This window comes from Macrobrachium nipponense, chromosome 41 (assembly GCF_015104395.2).
Source record: "Macrobrachium nipponense isolate FS-2020 chromosome 41, ASM1510439v2, whole genome shotgun sequence".
Classification (NCBI taxonomy): Eukaryota; Metazoa; Arthropoda; class Malacostraca; order Decapoda; family Palaemonidae; genus Macrobrachium; species Macrobrachium nipponense.
Genome location: NC_061102.1, coordinates 17757018 through 17777439, shown reverse-complemented (window position 1 = coordinate 17777439; position 20422 = coordinate 17757018). Strand labels below are relative to the sequence as shown.

General features: G+C 34.7%; 1 protein-coding gene across 1 annotated transcript; it reads left to right on the top strand.

The window, feature by feature from the left end:
• The first annotated feature begins 8093 nt into the window (after positions 1-8093).
• Positions 8094-20126, top strand: LOC135212550 (actin-related protein 2/3 complex subunit 4). Its single transcript, XM_064246085.1, has 6 exons — positions 8094-8203; positions 9983-10101; positions 11504-11656; positions 14003-14057; positions 16786-16956; positions 17153-20126. Exons 1-6 carry the CDS (start codon positions 8201-8203, stop codon positions 17156-17158), a joined length of 507 nt encoding a protein of 168 aa, XP_064102155.1. The 5' UTR covers positions 8094-8200; the 3' UTR covers positions 17159-20126.
• Positions 20127-20422: the final 296 nt, after the last annotated feature.

Sequence of the window (20422 nt, the reverse complement as noted above, 5' to 3'; positions counted from 1 at the left end):
AACAAAAGCTGTCAAATAATCAACTCAGTATCCAATTGCAAACTAATACTAAAACCAACTTTAAAATAGCTTACCATCTTGTGAGTCTTCGACGGCAACTGAATGTGAATTGAACATACTCCCACTTCTCAGTGGTGGTCGTGCTTTAACACTGCCAAGGCTGGAAGAAAAGGTAATCAGAATATCAATGAAAAGACAATATAATAGAGCAACTACAAAATATTTACTCAAAATCTAATACTGATGGATGACTACCAAATACCTAAGTAAATTTCAATACTAGTATTTGTTTTTAAAGGCAGTTGAAGAGTTCCAACATTAAGTTTTCAACATTTTTAGGATTCAGTTATAATGGTATTAATAAACAGGGGGATGTTTAAAAAACATTAAGAGCAGTCGGGTAGAGACAGTTCAGTACGTATATAGAATCACTAGTTATAACAAATAGTTCTCAAAAAACAAGTGAAACCTAACTGACTATGAGTAGAGCTTCTGTTTCTCAGCTCCCAAAAGCTTTCACTTCTTAATTCTGTCTCCAAACCAATCAGAGAAGAATTAAGCATTTCTTTAGTAATAAATAAGATTGTAATTCTAGTAGTGACTGAAACTCACACACCCCAGCAGCATGTATAAACTTTTATTGGGCAATAAATATGATTAAATACTACAACTATTTTTTTCTAAGATATTTTGTATTTCTCCTATACAGTGCGTATTTACAAACCAGTCTTTTATTTTAAGAGTATTCCTTTCCCCAACTCAATAACAGTCATTGGACCTTGGAAAGTTGCCACCCTTACTGGATGATCTATATGCTGGCTTCATCATGTCATACAGCCCAAAAGAGAATGTTTTTGAACACTTACATCTTGGACCTGGCTGTACTAACAAATAGATGCCACCAACACTTGGCCAAAAATGCCTGGTCCTATCCAATCAGTAGCACAAAAATTGCACTGGGCACAAACGTATGTTACCTGGATCACCACGAGTTCTTATTGGGACCAATTTGGTTTTGACTTCTTGTGCAATCTCAGCAGTGAAAAAGAAGGTATTTCTACAGAAGCAGTCCGTGCACAAACTGCAAGGAACTTAACCGCGGATACGACATCCACTAAGAATGGGGGCGTCCAATGTATTTCGCCGTGTTTAGTACTGTCCCCTGGGGGGTTAATTACAGTCGTCCAAATAAATATTACTTAAAATTCTTGTTCAGTAGGTAAAACTGCATAGAAAAACCGCAACTGCCATAGTCTAGGCCGCCGCAGATAAGTACCCTAAATCTACCAAAAAGAATGCGGGAGAGCCCCTACAATCTGAATGCTGGAGTTGGTAAAAAAGACTTGGTACTACACCCACTTGTTTTGCAAAGGCTGATGCTAGCAGAAATAGTCTCAAGAGTGAGGCCTTTACTTGAAGCCTCTCTCATGAGCTTATATGACACCATGATAAGAGACTGTGAACAAAGGTTTGTATTTTTGTCTAGCAAATAAAGTTTTACACCAGAATATTTACTGCCTTTTGTTTGCACTTTTGTTTATGTTATGATGTTTGCAACTTTTGAGTATGCTATAATGTTCATCCCCAAGGGGCAGGCACTAAAGTATGCCACCCATTTTGCTCACAAACTGGAAGTTCCAGAGAGGCACCGTAGTAGTCTTCAATTTTATCACTCAGGTTAGATGAGGGACGGGATTAAGAGGGAACAAATCACCCCTGGATAAGTGAGGACGCAATACCCTAGGTTAGGTTAGGGAAACTATAATGGCTGAATTCTCATAGCCAACTCTACCCTGCTTGTTTAGGCCCTCTAGGTCAGGTTACTTGGGGGATCTAGGGGAGGCTTAACTAGCCTGACATAAAGGCATCACAGATTTAACTGGCTTGACATAAAAGCATCACTGTCTTAGCTAGCATGACACTACTAAAGACATCACAAGCTCAACTAGCCTGACATAAAAGCATAACTGTCTTGGCTAGCCTGACATAAAAGCGTCACTGGCTTAACATGCCTTACATACTAAAGGAGTCACAGGCTTAACTGGACTGACACAAGAGGCATCACATGCTTACACTAGCCTGACAGAAAGGTATCACAGGCAGGCTTAACTAGCCTGATAGGCTATACTAGCTACCTACCTGTCTGCTTGAGACGCCATGGCCAAACTTCCCTGATAGGTATACTAGGGCTTCCCAGGCTTAACTAGCCTTTCGTAGCTAGCTAGGTATATAGCTGCTAGGTATATAGGGTAAGGCATCACCGACTCAACTAACCTTACATAGCTAGCTAAAGGTACCAGGCTTAATTAGCCTGACAAAACGTCGTCACAGGCTTTAACTTAAGTTGTCATGGTAACAACACTTACTACTAGCTATAGCTATTACCCTTAACATCGTGGCATGGTAATCTATGAATAAGCAGAACCTTAGGCTTGAAGATAGCGGGTAGTTTACAGTAGGATAGCTGGGTAGTTCGCAGATCCGGGGACAGATCTGACAATTCCAGAAATATTTGAAATCTGTTGAACAAGCAATTAACGATATACATAAATACGTATATAGTTCAGGTCTATAATAACACGTACTCAAAGTATGCTAACGAAAGATCCCTAAAGACAATCCGCTAGCTTAGGGTACCTTCTTACTCACACTGTGAAAAGCAACTTGGAAACATAACAGAGCAAAAGACTACAAAAAGAGAGGATTACAAACTCACGTAGACATGGGGAGGATCCCAGGAAGAAGTGTGACCTTAAATATATTTATTTTTTAATCCCGGTGGTGAAGGGAACAGAAGGTAATCCGCAAAGAGCTCGTTTTGTCACTCTCTCTTTCGTCATCTCATTGGCAAGAAAACGGTGCCAAGTTCCGCTGCGTCATCTACACCCAGCAGCAAATACCTAATCTTCGTTCCTCGCGTTCTTCTCACTCTATTACAGAGTTCTTCTCAGCGCCTCTATTCCTTAAGCTCTTCTTACTCAGCATTAACCTAATTTCCTTCCCTTGTGTTTTCACTCAGCAGTGTAAATAATCTCTATTCCTTGGGTTCTTCTCATGAAACAATATATATTTTATAAATAATCTCCATTCTTTAGTTCTTCTCACTTCTCAGTGATTGATCTCTATTATGTAAGTTCTCACTCAGCAATTAATATCTTGTTGGCCTATTCAATTAAGTTTTTATACGCAAACCCTTCTTATCTTGGTGATATTGTTTAGCTTTTGCATTTGGCAGCTGGCGGGCTGTAAACCTTTCCCAACGTTAGTTGTTTATGGTGTTTTCTTTTTCTATATTAATAAGGACTATTCTCGGTAATCAAAGTTGTAGTAATCTGTCGATTACATTTATCAGTCCCAGAAGGATTAAGTTTTTATAATCAGCACAGTCGGCTAGAAATGTTCTGCCAACTAACTAGATCGTTTCACGTGACTGAATATTAAGGAAACGTTCATCCACAAACGTTGTACCTATTCCTCCTCTGTTATTAATTCGTTGGATTACTTTCAGTACGTTGCTTCGTCACGAATTTATTTGTATAGTTCATTTAATAAACTATGTACACTATAAGAAGTTCTGTACTGAGATAACGGAAAGAGTGACACGTCTCACATATTGATCCGAATCCAGAAAAAAGTAAACTCAGATTGCTAGATATAACCAAGAATGCTCGTTGGTTGAACAGGCATTCCTTATACCAACCCTACAGACTGAACAGCTGCATATTAGGAAAGTATATTCGCTTGCCTTATACTTACTGTGGCTAATCTTGTAGAGAATACACATAATTCATATATATATATGTATATGTATATGTATATATATGTATATGTATATGTATATGTATATGTATATGTTATATGATATGTATATGTATATGTATATGTATAATGTATATGTATATGTTATATGTATGTTATGTATGTAGTATGTATGTATGTATGTATGTATGTATATGAATAACTTGATCACGAAGTATATAAAACGTGACGCTATGTATAAAAAAAAAGGTTTTTTGCCACGAAGGAAAAATGAAAAAGCGAGATAGCCAAGTACTTTCGGTCCTCTTCGGACCCTTTACTGGGGCAAACTGATTTTACAGAGAACAACATAGTCAAAAGGAAGCTTAATATACAAACTGACACTACAAGATTAGCAAGCAATAATGGCGATTTTCACTCTACAGAAAGGAGGAGCCGCCTGAGGGTAGCCCCACCTTGAAGGATACAAGCAATAAACAAGTGATTCTCCCAGAACGGGAGCATATACAATTTAATATCATTTAATAATAATTTTTTGGGGGAAAATTTGTGTAAAAATTCATGATATAAAATTGTATATGCTCTCGTGTTTTTTCAAAATGTACTGTTTTCTGGGAGAATCACTTTACTGCGTGTATCCTTCAAGGTGGGGCTACCCTCAGGCGGCTCCTCCTTTCTGTAGAGTGAAAATCGCCCTTATTGCTTGCTAATCTTGTAGTGCCAGTTTGTATATTAAGCTTTCTATTGTCTATGTTGTTCTCTGTAAAATCAGTTTGCCTCAGTAAAGGGTCCGAAGAGGATCGAAAGTACTTGGCTATCTCGCTTTTTCATTTTTCCTTCGTGGCAAAAAATACCTTTATTTGTAATATATATATATATATATATATATATATATTATATAATATATATATATATATATATATATATATATATATATATATCTAGGTAGGCGTAATAGGTACTCATTTTCATTCAGAATATTGGCAGATTCATTGTAGTTGTTAATTCATATACGCAACAGTTATGTAATGAAATAAAACATCATATCCGTATCTGTACGCATGATTTATGGTATCCTCATTTAGTCCACCCCGCAGGCTCCATTTATTTTAGACAATACTTTTTTTAATAGTTCATTCTCCCATGACTTAACTGTAGCTGAATATGTCTCTATAGTGTCTTCTTAAACTCTCAGATTTTTTTTTTTTTTGTTCTCTGAGAAACTTAATAGTTTTGGTTGATGTGCATTCAAAACCAATTATATGTTTCTTTGTTGCATCTAAGCTCCAGCCCAAATTGGTTGATTGGTATCAAAAGCCTTTTTCATTGTATCTTTAATGCATCATATGTGAACAGTATATTTACTCATTAGTACCTAGTTTCTTTGTTGCATCTAGGCTCCAGCCCAGGTTGATTGGTATTAAAAGACCTTTTCACTGTATCTTTGATGTATCATGGATTCAGTGAACCGTATATTTGCCAATGATTTTACGTTCATTTAAGGATTCAATAAAAGGGCGTTCGCAGTGTCTGTTCGGCTTTAGTTGCACTGGATTTTTAACCTTTTACTTAATCTCTATTCTAGCTTTTTTCTTCAATCTTGCTGTCCAACCTCTCTATAACTATTACTTCTTTGTATATAATTATTGGGGTTTCAGGACCCGTGCAGTTGCACGTACCTTTAAACCCTTGCACTTCATCTTCTTGACTGTGTGGATATCTCTGTTTGCTATATTCCAACCGCTTCGAGTTCCTCGATCTTTTCACTGTCTGACATGCTGACTGCCCGAAAGTTCCAGCCCCAAAGCTTGGCAATTGGCAGAGTGAATTTCATAAAATCTTACGTGCGTTTTTCTGCGAAATGTACTCTTTATCGCTTTGTACGTTAGAACATAAATTTCACTCAATTAATTAAAATTATGTTTGTGGGTGTGCAAGTTTTATGAAACCCCGAACAATGAACCAACATTATCTGGTATAATAAAGTACAATGTCCAGTTACAAGGGGAATAAGAAATTCATGAATCAAAGCATAGCTTTAAAAGATAATGCGTGTTTTTACATGATTAAAACACAGAAAATGCAGGTTATTTTCAAAATACTGGAAGTTTAAAAATATATCAAATGGCAATAAATTATAATCAAGAGCGATTTTAAATATTTATTTTACATAAACAGAACTTTCACTGAAATATGTATTCGAGAAAATGGCTCAGGATCGTAGGTTGTCTTATTGCATCTTATCATTTAAGCGAGGTATCCGTCCCTATGAAGACCGATGATGCGACCTCACTAATAACCCCCAATATCAGAAAAGTCCTCAGGATCTATAAATATGCGATAAATACGCTCTATTAATAGAGAGCAAATATACGAAAATATATCAGAAACTATTTAATTGCCAATTAATATAATAAATGTATGAAGATCGGACAAATATGAACTCGAACGAGCAAAATAAAACCGACACCTCACAAATATAAGTAATTAAACCGGCAATAAATTCTAAATTTTAATAAAAACAATATGGTTGGTCCTTTGGATGATTTTTTTTTTTTTTATAGTTCAGGTTAAGGAGACAATCCATTCAAAATGAATGCGTAACTTGAGTGAAATTTGCAAGGCACAAGCATCAATGTGGTTTGCAACTTACCTCCACTCTAAGCAAGCCTCTCTAGGTCAATTGCAGCTGTCGTAGTTAATTCACGAGTCGATGTAAACTTACTGTAACTCCATGGTATAGTAGCCTCAAAAAAGAAGCAATCCAAGAGCTCGCACTTCCAAGCAGGATCATCCTCGACCAACGGTCACACTAGTCACTTAATGCTTCATGATAAAATTTAGGCTGGATAGTTGAAAATTACAGAAGAGTTGACCCGCCCTTCTCGGCTGCTGAGTGAAATTGCACCACTCAAAGTTCAAACGCTGGGACTAGAAGTAAACTTTTGAGGTGGATTAAAGGTTTCGTTCAGTCTCAAAACTCTAGTATCAAATTTAATAATTTTAAAGGAGGAATTTTATGGTTGCAAACTATTGATGCTTTTTCAAACTTAAAACGTAACATTTTGAAACTGAATGAGTCTCCAAAGCAAGAGCACGAACTAACCATTATAAATAATTTAAACTTTTCCCCCCAAAAAACCCACTCGTAAAATTTTGAAACGAGCGAAGAGTAGAAATCAAGGACCATAAAGGGTGGACACTACACTCAAAGTTAAAAAGAACAAAGTGAAAAAAAAAGTTTTTTTTTTTTTCAACAGGTTAATAATAAGAAATATTAAACATGAAAACAATAAATGTTTGTGCATAACTATGTAATCACAAGATTAAGCTACTGTAACATTCTCTATGCTAGTAGACCACAATATTTATATACTTTAGAAGCCACTGGCTTTAATCAACGAGGCATTCAAATAACTAATGAAACAAATCCCCGCGGGAAAGGATCGCGTTATATACTGAGCTTCATGATCTCAGGATTACTAATTAAAGCAAGAACTGAATATTGTAGGTTGTCAAACATTTAAGGGAGTTGTTGTGCCCCATACTTGCATAAATTCCCCAATAAAGCTACTAAATGAAACAGTTTTGGAGTTTTCACCGTACAGTAGTCTTTTAATTACCCTATCGCTGCTAATTATAAAACATGCAACATTAGATCTCATGAAAATTAGATGGAAATGCGACGGATTGTCTTTAAAAGTAAGGGAAACTTTAAAAAGTGATTTCCTGTATACTTCTGTTGTTTCAGTAAGTTTTAACTGATCTGTAATTCATTAACATCTATAGGCTCCGCTACCTCATCTGGCACTACATCAGGAATGTTAAATTCTTTCCAAGATAAAAGATCGTCGAAATAATACAAGACAATTTTCTGCTTTCTGTCAAAGAAGGAAATCCTTTTATTTATGGGCTTTCCACTGGCATAAATAGTTTTGTTTATATGTTTGAATTTCGCGGGCATATCCTACATCCGTCACCTAAATCATTACTTACATCAACAATTAAGGCAGTTTCGTGATTATTTATATTTTGATATTAATGACCTCACATTCTGTCCAGAAAGGGCGAAATTTAAATATAATTATTTTTCCAGCTCGAAATTATGAGTAGACATGTAAACAATCATATGTTGCGTTCTTTTTCCTGACACTGGCTTCGTTATGAATTGATTCTTCTTTTATTTATCACAGAGCCATGTGATCACGTACAAGATTGGGTTGCACTTAAAATTTCTGGATTTATGTCTTATGATTTGGAACACTTAACCAATATGACTCATGATAATTTCATTAAAATATATTTGGGCCCACTTTCCTTTTCTAAGTCAAAGACTGAAATCGAATAGACCGGGTGTACTCGAGATAAGTGACAGGAAGCCCACCACTGGTCGGGATACTTTTCATCTTTATTCTGCTGCTGCTTGTGTAGATAATTGAAAATGGTACGATTCATAGTTTTAGTACAATAATTAGTATCAGTCCCAGTGCAAAGGAATGTTTGATGGGTGTGAGCTAGGGAAATTTCAAGCGTGTGGGTGGGTCGTCGTTTACGGTGGCTGTGCTTACGATGAAAGCAACCCCAATGAATCATAAGCCAATAACCTCGCCTCTTATGACGCTCATCCATTTTTTGTAATAGGTTTCTTAATTCAGGAATTGCATTTTGTGTGGTTGAGGCTAGAATAGGCCAAATACTTGGGTTACAATCGTATGCTAGATTAGGGCTATTCCGGTAGGCTATTTTCTAAATCCTGTGCCTACTCTAGATAAATTAGATGGAGTAGTAGTTTTCTACTCAGTAATGTGTTTATGGTTAGTAGACTATTTGTTAGAGTAATGCTGCAGGACAAAGGTAGTTTTGGAAACGACCGTAGCAGGCTTTAACATTTACCTCTGAGTGGAAGCTTAGCTACCTAGGTATAGGCTAGTCCATGTTTCCAATGTACATTGATAGCCTATTTGGGTTGTGGGTGGGGGATGAAGGGTGGACGAAGCCTCCCTGGCCAGATCAGGGCACAGTGACCTAAATCAGGTTAAGAAGGTGAGGTAAGGTCTGGTTAGGCTAGAACACTGTATTCAAAGAAAGGTTAGATTTTTTTCATGGCAGAACTGTGTTCGTTGTTCTCTGCTGGCTCCCAAATTAATTATTTACACAACTTTCTGCTATGCATAGTGTCTTGTTGGCTGTTTTGGGGAGTCTATGCATCCCCGGCCAGGCCATGGCATACCTATCCCACAGAAATACCCGCGCACAACTCTTCTGCTGATTTACTCTAGATCTAATGTATTTATTAATATGATAGAATAAAATTATTACTGCAGTTATCATGTATTTAAAACAGTTTAGCCTACAGGCAAAGATAGATAACCTTGTATAGCAGAAATATTTGCAAATTGCTTATTAATGTATTACCAGTATTTTGCATTGTTTTTTTTTATATATCTTACCATTATTTTAATTTGTAAAAAATACAATATGTATCTAATACATATTTTAATAATTGAAGATCTTTTCCTGACTGCTTATTGTGTGTTTTATGCTTATTTATCATGTTAATTATTCATTAATACTTGATACCATTACTATTGCATTTCATCCCTCAACCTCCCCACTCATGTGAATGGGTAGAAAACTGAGAACAATATATAGCTAAGTGCATGAACTATAGTTCACCTTGAAAGGGAGGGCCAGTAGATGGTGCATGCAGACTAACAAGGTAAAAATTATTTTGTGTTTATACTCTGGATTTAATTTATCTACCAAGAAACCGACTGATAAAAAATATAGTGAAAACCTGTTTAGATTTGCTGTTCTTCTTTTAGTCCTTTACAGGTTTTGTACAATATAGCATTCTTTATCAGCATATAAATATTTGACAGTTTATGCATTTTTTCTTAGATCCATTTTGTTTCTAAAAGTAGTACATACACAAGGGAAGTGAGTTATAATGGCCGAGTTCCCTTTTAGCAATTGTGACAAAGTATGATAATGTTCATATGCAGGAATATTTTAAAGAGGCTGGATTCCTTGCTACCTTCCCTAATGAAAATAATCTATGCAAATGAGGAAACTGTATGGTAAAGTATATGTTTTTCCCTCCATCAGTGAGCTGCCCTTTAATGGATTTCATTTGTCTTTGTTATGCTTTTTGTATGGTGGAGGCATCTCTCCCTAAAGTATACAAGTGATTTTCCACTGACAGTAACTTTTTCTCTTTTAGTCTGCTACTTTGCGTCCATACTTGAATGCTGTCAGACATACGTTATCAGCTGCTATGTGTCTACATAACTTCAATTCCCAAGTAGTAGAGAGGCATAACAAACCTGAGGTTGAAGTTCGGTAAGTACCATTACAAGTATGCTATCGTTAACTAATGAGGTAGCTGTTCTTGCCTAGACTAGATTATGTGGTTTCATAATGGAAGTATCAGATAACTATTCCATATTTAAAGGTAGCAGATAAGTCACTTTTATTTACTGCCTGTATTTGGTAAGAAGTGCATCAAGGTGTTCATGGTGTGTCACTGTACTTAAATTTTCTAATAGTTGTTGAATTGTAAGCTAGTGCTAGTGGTACAGAATCGGATTATACATAGTTATCTGAACTGCTTTATAATTACCTGTCCCTGCAGTGCACTGTAGGCATTACTTAAGGTTCTTTGCAGTGTGCGTTCCGCCCCTAGCTGCAACCCTTTTCATTCCTGTCACTGTATGTGCTTCCATTCATAATCTCTTTCCTCTATTGTACTTCCCACCCTATCTTAACAGTTTTTTCATAATGTAACTGCAACCTTTTCCTCTTGTTACATTTTTCAAACTTTTTTACTGTCAGTTCCAGTTTCAGCACCGAATGTCCTTATAGGTCCCAGTGCTTGGCCTTTGGCCTAAATTCTATTCAGTTCTATTCTGACTTATAATTATCTGAGTGGTTTTCTTGCTTTTTTGTCATAGTCACTAAAGTGCTTTGGCTCGGCAACATCATAATGATAATAATACAGTGATATAATAAAGATAATCGTAATAATTAGGAATGGGCTTCTGAAATATTGGGTATTAAGGATGGTGGAATTGAAAATCTGTATAATACAAATATTTACACCTATTTCAGGTTTTTACTAATTGAAGCCTGTTGTTTTGTAGCTTGACTTGTGGGCATGACCCTATACTGTATTTGGCTGAATTTAGGTTGTACCTGGTGTTTGCATCGTTATACTTATTCAGAATATTGCCCATCTATTTTAGTTGTTTGTAGTACTGTATACTGAAGTACGTACTTAATATTTCTGTGTAGTTTTAGTAGGGGAGAGGTCAAGAGTTCTGCACCAATTAAGTTATTTTTGAGCCACTAAAGCCGTAATTATGTGTACAACCACAAGTTTTCAATTACTATTATAATTAAATGCCAGATATGTGCAGGAATAAAGTTATCATTAAAGCTTTCAAATTCTGATCTTAATTATGTGTACAACCACAAGTTTTCAAATACTATTATAATTAAATGCCAGATTTGTGCAGGAATAAAGTTATCATTAAAGCTTTCAAATTCTGATCTTAACTGTCTGTTTTTTGGGGCTCTGTAAAAAGGCATACTTAACTAACTTATTATCCTTAAGCTGTCTTGATATGTGGCTGTTGATTTAAACTTGTAAGTGGTATATACTGTATTAGTTGAATTTTAAGTTTTTTTTTTTTATTTGAAAGTACAGCATTTAGAGGGGTCATTAATATTCTCATTTTTACAGGTCAAGTAAAGAATTGCTAATGACTGCTGTTGTTGTTAGTCGTAATGAAAAGGAAAAAGTGTTAATAGAACCATCGATAAATTCCATTAGAATATCAATTGCCATTAAGCAAGCTGATGATATTGAGCGCATTTTGTGTCATAAGTTTATGAGGTAAGTATAGGAAATTCTTTGCTTTTTTACTTTTATGTTGCTTTATATTAAAGGGGGTTGGCCAAGTTTGAATATGGCTGTAGTATTTGTCCCAGAAATAAAGAACATCTTTTGCATCAATTTTAGCTTAAAAAAAAAACCATTCCGTAGCCTTTTCAATGTGGTTCAGAGCCATTGCAACAACCTTTGAACGCAGCTAATATGATAAAAACCCTTTGGTTAAAATTTTAATCAGTATTGTTATATTGAAAAAATAAAAAGGTTTTATTTACCATTAAATTCAGAATTTGAACCTGTCAGAAATACCTTCATTTGGACAGTTTTAGGCCTATTGTGTGTGAAATATTAATAGCAATGGTTGTAAAGTAATGGAGAAGTAGTAGGTTTAAGGTAAAATAAGCTATGTTGTTAGTTACTGACTTAAGAAGATTTAAAGAAAGAGAGGAACTGTACCAGTCTGCCAACATTCACATTATTTCAATAGCTTTAGCATGGCCTATACAGGCTTGGTGTCCAGATCATCTTGAGCTTTCAGTAAGTCTGCAAAGATCTCTTCCAGACTGGAAAAAGGTTTAGTGTCTTCACTCAGACTTACGTGTGCTTTATCTACAGGCCTAGATGTTATCAAGCAGGGTCTTGTCAGATGGGATTTTTTCAGTTTCAGGCCAAGCTGTTGAAGTCATCACTACTGTCCAACTGTAACAGCCCAAGTAGCACAGCTTTCCAGTTGGTTCTGTAGGAACAACATTATTTTACTGTTTAATAAGGCCTATCCTTAGATTGCAGACTTGCTGTTTCTGTGTCACTCAGTATTGAGTTTCATTTTTTAGATAATTGCTCAGCTGTATTTCAACTTTTTGAGATAAGTCTAGGCGTGTGCAACTCTAATGAGCTATGAAGGATATATGAGTTTTGAGGGAGAGCTCCCTCCTAGAAGCTTAAAATCCCCTTGATGTCTCTTTTATTTTAGAACGTCTTTCAAGTGTGACTTGCAATCTTTCAAAGGCATTGTGAATCTGGACTGCTTTCTTGGTAGCATTATATTCTAGGAGGTGGCCAGGCAGGTTTCATTGCCTCCATTCAAGGTGCTCACACCAATTGTCTTAGTATTGGATTTTCGTACATCCTGGTTTGGAAACAAAACTGTCTACACTGCCTCATGTTTCACCTGCTATCTGTTGTGCCAACCCAGGTGGGCTCTTTGTATCTGGTGTTTGCCATGAGATTTTATCTTCTAGTGGCTAAAAACATTATACTTAATTGGCCTGAAAAATTATGCCTAATTTTTTGGGTAAGCCATATTGGTGACTTATCAAAACTGCTGGAACTCAAGCACAAAATTCTAAAGCATTAGATTGGTGTCACTAATACCCTTAGGCCAGGAATACACTAGCCACTCTGCGGCACCACAGAGTGGCGTCGGTGTATGACACCAATGTCTGTGGCAGGCAACAGTGGCAAGGTGTTGTGCTGATCCTGCCACAGCTTATAAACAATGGAAACCTATGGGAAGCAACATCTCCTCCACCCACCAATGCCACTCTGTGGCGCCACAGAGTGGCTTGTGTACTCCTGGCCTTAAAGTTAATATGGGAGTAGACATTATTATTAAAGGTGGTGCTTTAAAGTCTCTTAATACTCAACAAAGAAACTTTTGAGAAAACTAACTCACAATCCATTTGATACCTAATTTTTTGGCATACCATTGCTGCTGTCTAATTTTATCCTTCTCACCTCTTGGTGTGAACTGCTCTAACTGTTCTTCCTCATCCAGTTAGTAATTGCAGTAACTACCTATGTGCTGCATAGGTGAAGGTAGTAAGTACTTAAGCTACTATAAAGTATTGGGTATTATAACATTGATTTTTTTTTAACAAACCCATCTTCTTACAACATTTTACATATCCTCTTTTTTTTTTTTAACAAACCCATCTTCTTACAAGATTTTACTTATCCTCTTTTTTTTTTTTTTTTTTTAACAAACCCATCTTCTTACAAGATTTTACTTATCCTCTGTATACTTTGTATTGACCTACTATCATTTAAGGCTGAAAGTAAGAAAATACTTTGAACAATTTTCTGTGATTGGAGGGCACTTTGGTGCCTTTTTGGAGAAAACAGATGTGCTCTTGTGCTTTTAAGCTTGTTTGGAAATTGAGTGATATGTTTGTATGCAATACTGTACATATTTTAGTATTTCAAGGGAAGGATGATGGGTCTGCTAGATTTTAGAGACGAAATGAAAGAGGGAGTTGGAGTTTTGAGTGCATTATGATGAAATAATTTTTAGTTCTGAAGATTGCTGCATTTTGAATTTTTTTTTAAAGAATATCTTTAATTTTACAGGTTTATGATGATGAGAGCTGAAAATTTCATCATTCTGAGAAGAAAGCCTGTTGAGGTAAGCAGTTTTATTAGAAAAAACACCAAGATTTTTATCCAGTATATATGACAATACAATTCATGTTATATTTATAAGAGGAAGGTATTCTGTCATATATGTATATGTCCAGTATGGCACTCGTTCATTTGTGTTAGGTACAGATTGATATTTTTCTTGAGCCAGTAACTTCTGTTTTCAAAAGGGTGACCAATTTAAATGTTAAGATGGCAAGATTCATTGTCCGGGTGATGAGGGACACCCCTCGTGTGAAGTATATGACCCATTTATTTCAGCAATTGTATGGAGCCCTCATTCTTGGTCCAATTGTCCCCAGACATGTATTCTTAGGTCTTGTAGGTGGCAGCAGTGAAGAGGGACACCCCTCATGTGAAGTATATGACCCATTTATTTCAGCAATTGTATGGAGCCCTCATTCTTGGTCCAATTGTCTCCAGACATGTATTCTTAGGTCTTGTAGGTGGCAGCAGTGAAGAGGGACACCCCTCATGTGAAGTATATGACCCATTTATTTCAGCAATTGTATGGAGCCCTCATTCTTGGTCCAATTGTCCCCAGACATGTATTCTTAGGTCTTGTAGGTGGCAGCAGTGAAGTAGCTAAGAGTGATTGTTTATTCATGCACACTTTTGCCTTCGGGGAGCTAGTAGCACAGCAGCACAAGAATCTCCCTTGCATTGCTTGGGTAGACTGGAGAATCTAATTAATTTTCAGTCTCATGGATAAATTATAAAAGTATAGCAATTTTGTACAGGTTGTATTTTGCTGCCTTCTTTTAATATATACAAGCATATTCATTTTCTTATTATTTAAATTTTACTGTTTCTTGTATTAGTGCATAATTCTGTCATTTCTCTTCTATTTGCACTTCTTTTATTAAGCTAATTGCTGAATGAGTTCCTCATACTAACCTTTCATTTTTGTCATTTACTTACAAGGTATTAAGGAACAAACTTCTACATTTTTCCTGAAACAATCACATTGATTTTGTTAATTTTTTTAGCACAGAATCACACATCTTTACCCTCAGGTTGTTTGTCTACTTAGAGTTCCCCAATGAGATTACCTTGGACATGTTTCCTTTGTTTCGTGACCTATGCAGTCCCTATGTGCTCCTTAGAATCTGTTTGATCCATGAAGAGACTGACTTTCAACTTCTCCCCTAAATTACATTATATTATATATATATTATATATATTATATATATATATATATATATATATATATATATATATATATTATATATATATATATATATATATATCGGAGCTACAATGTCCTTTAATATCTAATTCGCTCTACCTCGGAATTAATTATATTTTCATATATGCTTAACCGAAGGAAATTTTTTCTCGATATAGACTTGCCTGGACCATGGCGCGACCATGGATCCTTATTTCAAATCCAGGAACGTCAGTGAAGCTTTTACCTACTACACACTGTTCCTGGGATTTGAAAAAGGATCATGGGTTCGCTCCCTGGTCCAGGCAAAGTCTATTATCGAGAAAAAATTCCCCTTCGGTTAAGCATATATGAAAATATATTAAATTCTGAGGTAGAGCGCGAATTAGATATTAAAGGACATTGTAGCTCGATATATGGATATGAATCACGGAAATGTGATATGAGCATATATAGATATAGAATATATAGATATCTATATCTATATATAATATAATATATAAATATATATAATATATATATAAGATATATATATATCAACAGATATATACACACACACATATATATATATATATATATATATATATATATATATATATATATATATATATATATTATAATATATATATACACATATATATACACACATATATATACATACATATATACATACATATATACATAAATACATACATACATACATACATGTATGTATGTATTAATCATTGATGTGCACATCATGTAGTGCATTGTAGGCATTACTTAAGGGTCTTTGCAGCATCCCTTTGGCTTCTAACTGAAATCTTTCATTCCTCTTACTGTACCTCTGTTCATATTCTCTTTCGTACATCTTACTTTCCTCTTTCTCCTAACAATTTTTCCATAGCACATCTGTGAGGTTTTCCTCCTGTTGCACCTTTCGAACCTTCTTACTGTCAATTTCTGTTTCAGTACTGGCTTTGGGCTTAAATTACATATATTTATATATATCATTGATGGATTTGTGTTGAAATGAATGCATTCTTACAGCACAATACTTTTTCACACAAATCTATCAGTCATAAATGGAGTGCCCACCTCCCATCATCATGTCACTATGTCTCTTCCTTTCTACATGAAACAATGAGGATAGATGATACCTATTAGTGGGTTGATGGTATCCGAGGAGAGTGAAAATAGAAGCAGGATGAGATTAAACAGCAAGGTGGAAGAGACCAAAGGGAACATGAAAGACTAACTGTATAAAGTAATTAAACTATGGGCTGTAAATAAACAGGCAATAGATAATAACTGTGGGTCAGAAATAAACAGCAAAGATATAATAAATTACTGTGCAATATGTAATTTACATTGTGGTCACTTACCCCATGGTAGGGCTTTGTTGTCATTTTAGCAGTTTTTATTTTTTATTCTTTTATTAATAGGCTTTGATAAGGCAGTTTTTGGTAGAGTATCAGCAAAACTTATAATTTCTCTAAAAGTTATTATAGATAAGCAAAGTATTTTTGACTTGGCTTACTAATATTCTTGTAATATTCTTTTGCAGGGTTACGACATTTCATTCCTTATTACAAACTTCCACACAGAGCAGATGTTTAAACATAAGCTAGTAGATTTTGTTATTCATTTTATGGAGGAGATTGACAAGGAAATTTCAGAGATGAAGCTGGCAGTCAATGCAAGGGCAAGAGAGTGTGCCATGGAATATTTAAAAAGAGTAAGTAAATAATTTTATTTTCTACACAATTCTATATTTTGAATATGAAATATTTGTGAGATACTTATTCCTAACTCTGAATGTGTTACCTTGCAGCTTTCAAAGCTTAATTTTAGAGAAAAAACCTTAGCAATGCAATGGTTAGTCATTGCAATTTTTGGAGCTTTTGTAACAGTAATTTTCAATTTTTCCCCAGTTTTGAGTGACCTGGTACTGAGGCTAGTGCTAAAAAGATGGAGTGAACTTCATTTCCCACAAGATACTTGTGAAGTGTATCAGAAATATCACCATAAAGTCATCTCTCACTTCATGCTCATTGCCCTTTTATTTTATTTGATATCTTGGGTGACATCTCTTGTGGTGAAAGTGGTATTAATTTTTCTATTCCTGTGATGTGTCAAGATAGTGTAAGGAAAGTGGCAAAGCTGTTGTAGATGATGATTTTGTTTTTTGTTTTAGCACAAATTCTTCATTATAAAACTATATATTTTCCAGAAAAATATATATTTGTCTTTATGTATTTTTGGAAGTTAGAAGGGCAGTGGAAATCTAGTGAAATGCTGAGAGAGGGCAACCCATTCATAGTGTTTTGTTTTATTTATCACACTTGTAATATAAATCATTCCATGTTTCCCCTTGAGATATTAATCATCACAATCTATTGCAATATTGTTTTAATCTAGTTGTTGCGGAGCCATCTATTGCCATTGTAATTTAGATGCGTTCACTGAATAAAAAAGATAGGGAAGGTTAGCTGGAAGTGATTTTGTCCACTTCTTTAGAGAGACTGTTGGAATTTACCTATTTTTTCAAGTGAAGCTCAAACAAGGTACTGTGAAGCATTGTATTGTATGCAGTCATGATGCAAACAAACTTAGTCTTTATTGATGCCAAATTATGCCAGTAGTTTATATAATGTGATGGCTACAGGACCTTAGAAGAAATTAGGTAAAGTTATATTGCCAAAATTGTTGTAAATTACCAAATTTGGTGAGCATGAGTAACCAAAAGTTGTATTAGATTTTTAGCATTGTAAATGTGAATTCTCTTGTGGATTTTACTTGAAGAAATATTGCTTTGGAAATTAATCGTGATTTAAAAAAAAAAAAAACATTGTTTATAAAGGTTGGATAGGGTATAGCAGATAAAAATATGGAGATAAACAGAGACGTGTGTGTTTGTGTGTATGTGTTTTCAATTGAAGTTTGAGGATATTAAAGGAAATTATGATTATGCCTGGATTATGCGTGAAGAGGGATGCGAGAATGTATTGAGTCGGCCATCCTCTAGCCTGTGGCAACAATTGTTATAAAAAGCTGATGCATTTTTACTTTTGACACTTGAATATACAGTATATTTATATTAATTCTTACCCACAGAGTATCTGATTGGTATGTAAATGTATGCATTAGTCTCATTTTGCTGTATTCATGGGAAATATTAAACATTAATTATCAGGAAGGTTTATCGCTGTAAGTACTTTATATGGCCGCCATACAAGTAAAACGTGTGAAAATATTCTGTAGTGTTTTTTGTTTTAATGCGCCAGTGTACCACACATGGACATTCTTATATTAGCACCACTAAAATGATTTCAACATTAAAGGTTTTTTTTATTAGTTAACAGGGCAGTGTATCTTGCATTTTAAGTGCATTTTTTCATTGGGAAATGCTTTTGTTTGTAGGAGCTGATGTATTTTTGTTTTTATGTAATTTTCACCAAATGTTTTTATTTATTCATTTAAGAGTATGTTTTAAAGTTCATCAGTGTGGTCTTTCTTAAGCTAACGAAGAATATCAACCCTTTTAGATTTTGGTGCCCAGTGATGTCATGAAAATATCATCCTGTGAGATTCCGTTAACATCCATCCTTGTAGGAAAAAAAAATCTTATTTTGACAAATTGTGGGGAATTTGGGATGGGTTAATCCCTTCCCCAAAATAACAGAATATTCAAAAGAATTATTGCTAAACTAGTTTCAAATCTATAAAAGTTTCTCCCTGGTTTTTCCATTTTTTTTTATGCTATAATAGGCTTATAGAATGTATATTATTGGAAGGGAAGTATACTGTACATCATTGTGTAAAAAATAAAAATAAATTTTTAAGAATTTTTTTTGTTCATGAAAGGTATTTGTTGTTTAAAGGTTTTATTTTTGTTTCTTTCATTTGGAAATGTTGTACAGACTTGCAATGATTAAATTCAAAATTTAACCAAAACCAGCATTGTCTTAAAAAGGATTTTACAGTGATTGATAAAAGAAAATCGTCATGAAGCTCAAAAGCATAAGTCACCAAGGGTTGTTGATAATATTTGAATAAAGATTATCACTGATATAGGTAAATTAGGCAATACAGTGATTGTTGGTGGAGCTGTGTAATTTTAGATCAACTACAGTATTACTATGATGATTTTAAGTTTGTGTGAGAAGATTCATCTAATTTCAGACTTATGAGACTGCATTTTCTAAGAGTACACCTAGTGAAGAAAGTGACTGATTATCATTTGAAATAACCTGTCTCCACTGAGGTTTTCATTTTAAGCTTGCTTTTGAAACTGGTGGGAACTTTTTAGTTTACTATTCATCACTGAATATATGGAAAATCTAACTGAAGGTTGTTTGCAACATATTGTACTTCAGTATTTAATGCTGTATGTGTAATTTTTGTAATATCTTTGCTTAAATTAAATTATATCATCACAGATTTTCTCACATGTTCCATTGTTGTTACACAAGGCAATACTGTACAGTTCTTGATACTAAGAGGCCTTACATGAGAATGAGATGATTGTTCATTCATCTACATACTGGTCATGCAACGAATTTAGTTAGGCGCTCAATTGGAAGGCTTTACAAAATATTTGATTCTGTTTAATTCAATGATTATCTTGCCAAAGATGTGTAATATGATTTGTGATGCTATGAATTTATTCCTTTATCACTGTTAGTGTTTTGGTTGTTTCGAGCCAAAATGTCAAGCCTTTTTGAGTGCATTTTTGTTGTATTAGTTTTACCTTGTATGCCATCATATTTCTGTTAAATACACCTTTAATTACATGTAATTATTTGATTTGTTATTTTGAATTTCTGTTATATGTAGATGATTTATAATGTATTCAGTTCTTTTGAATGCACGGAGAATTAGAAATACAGTGTTGCCAGTTGTCTAGTTTCATGTTTTACATCCTAAGATGCTATAAGTGAAATGTAACTTAATTCACCTCAGGGTTAAAACTGAAGGTATGTACTGAGGAAAGTAATTCTGTTCTGTAATGTTTTAATATAAATCTTCTCTTTTCATCTAATTCTTACTTCATTAATCAGATACCAACATATTATTTTCCAAAGAAATGTGCCTCGTAACTTTTGAGTCAGTGGAAAGCAAAATGGTGGATGATGTAGGGTAAAAGTAAGCTAAATGCCATTTTGTACCATCTCCCCATCATTTACAAAAGCTCCAACATG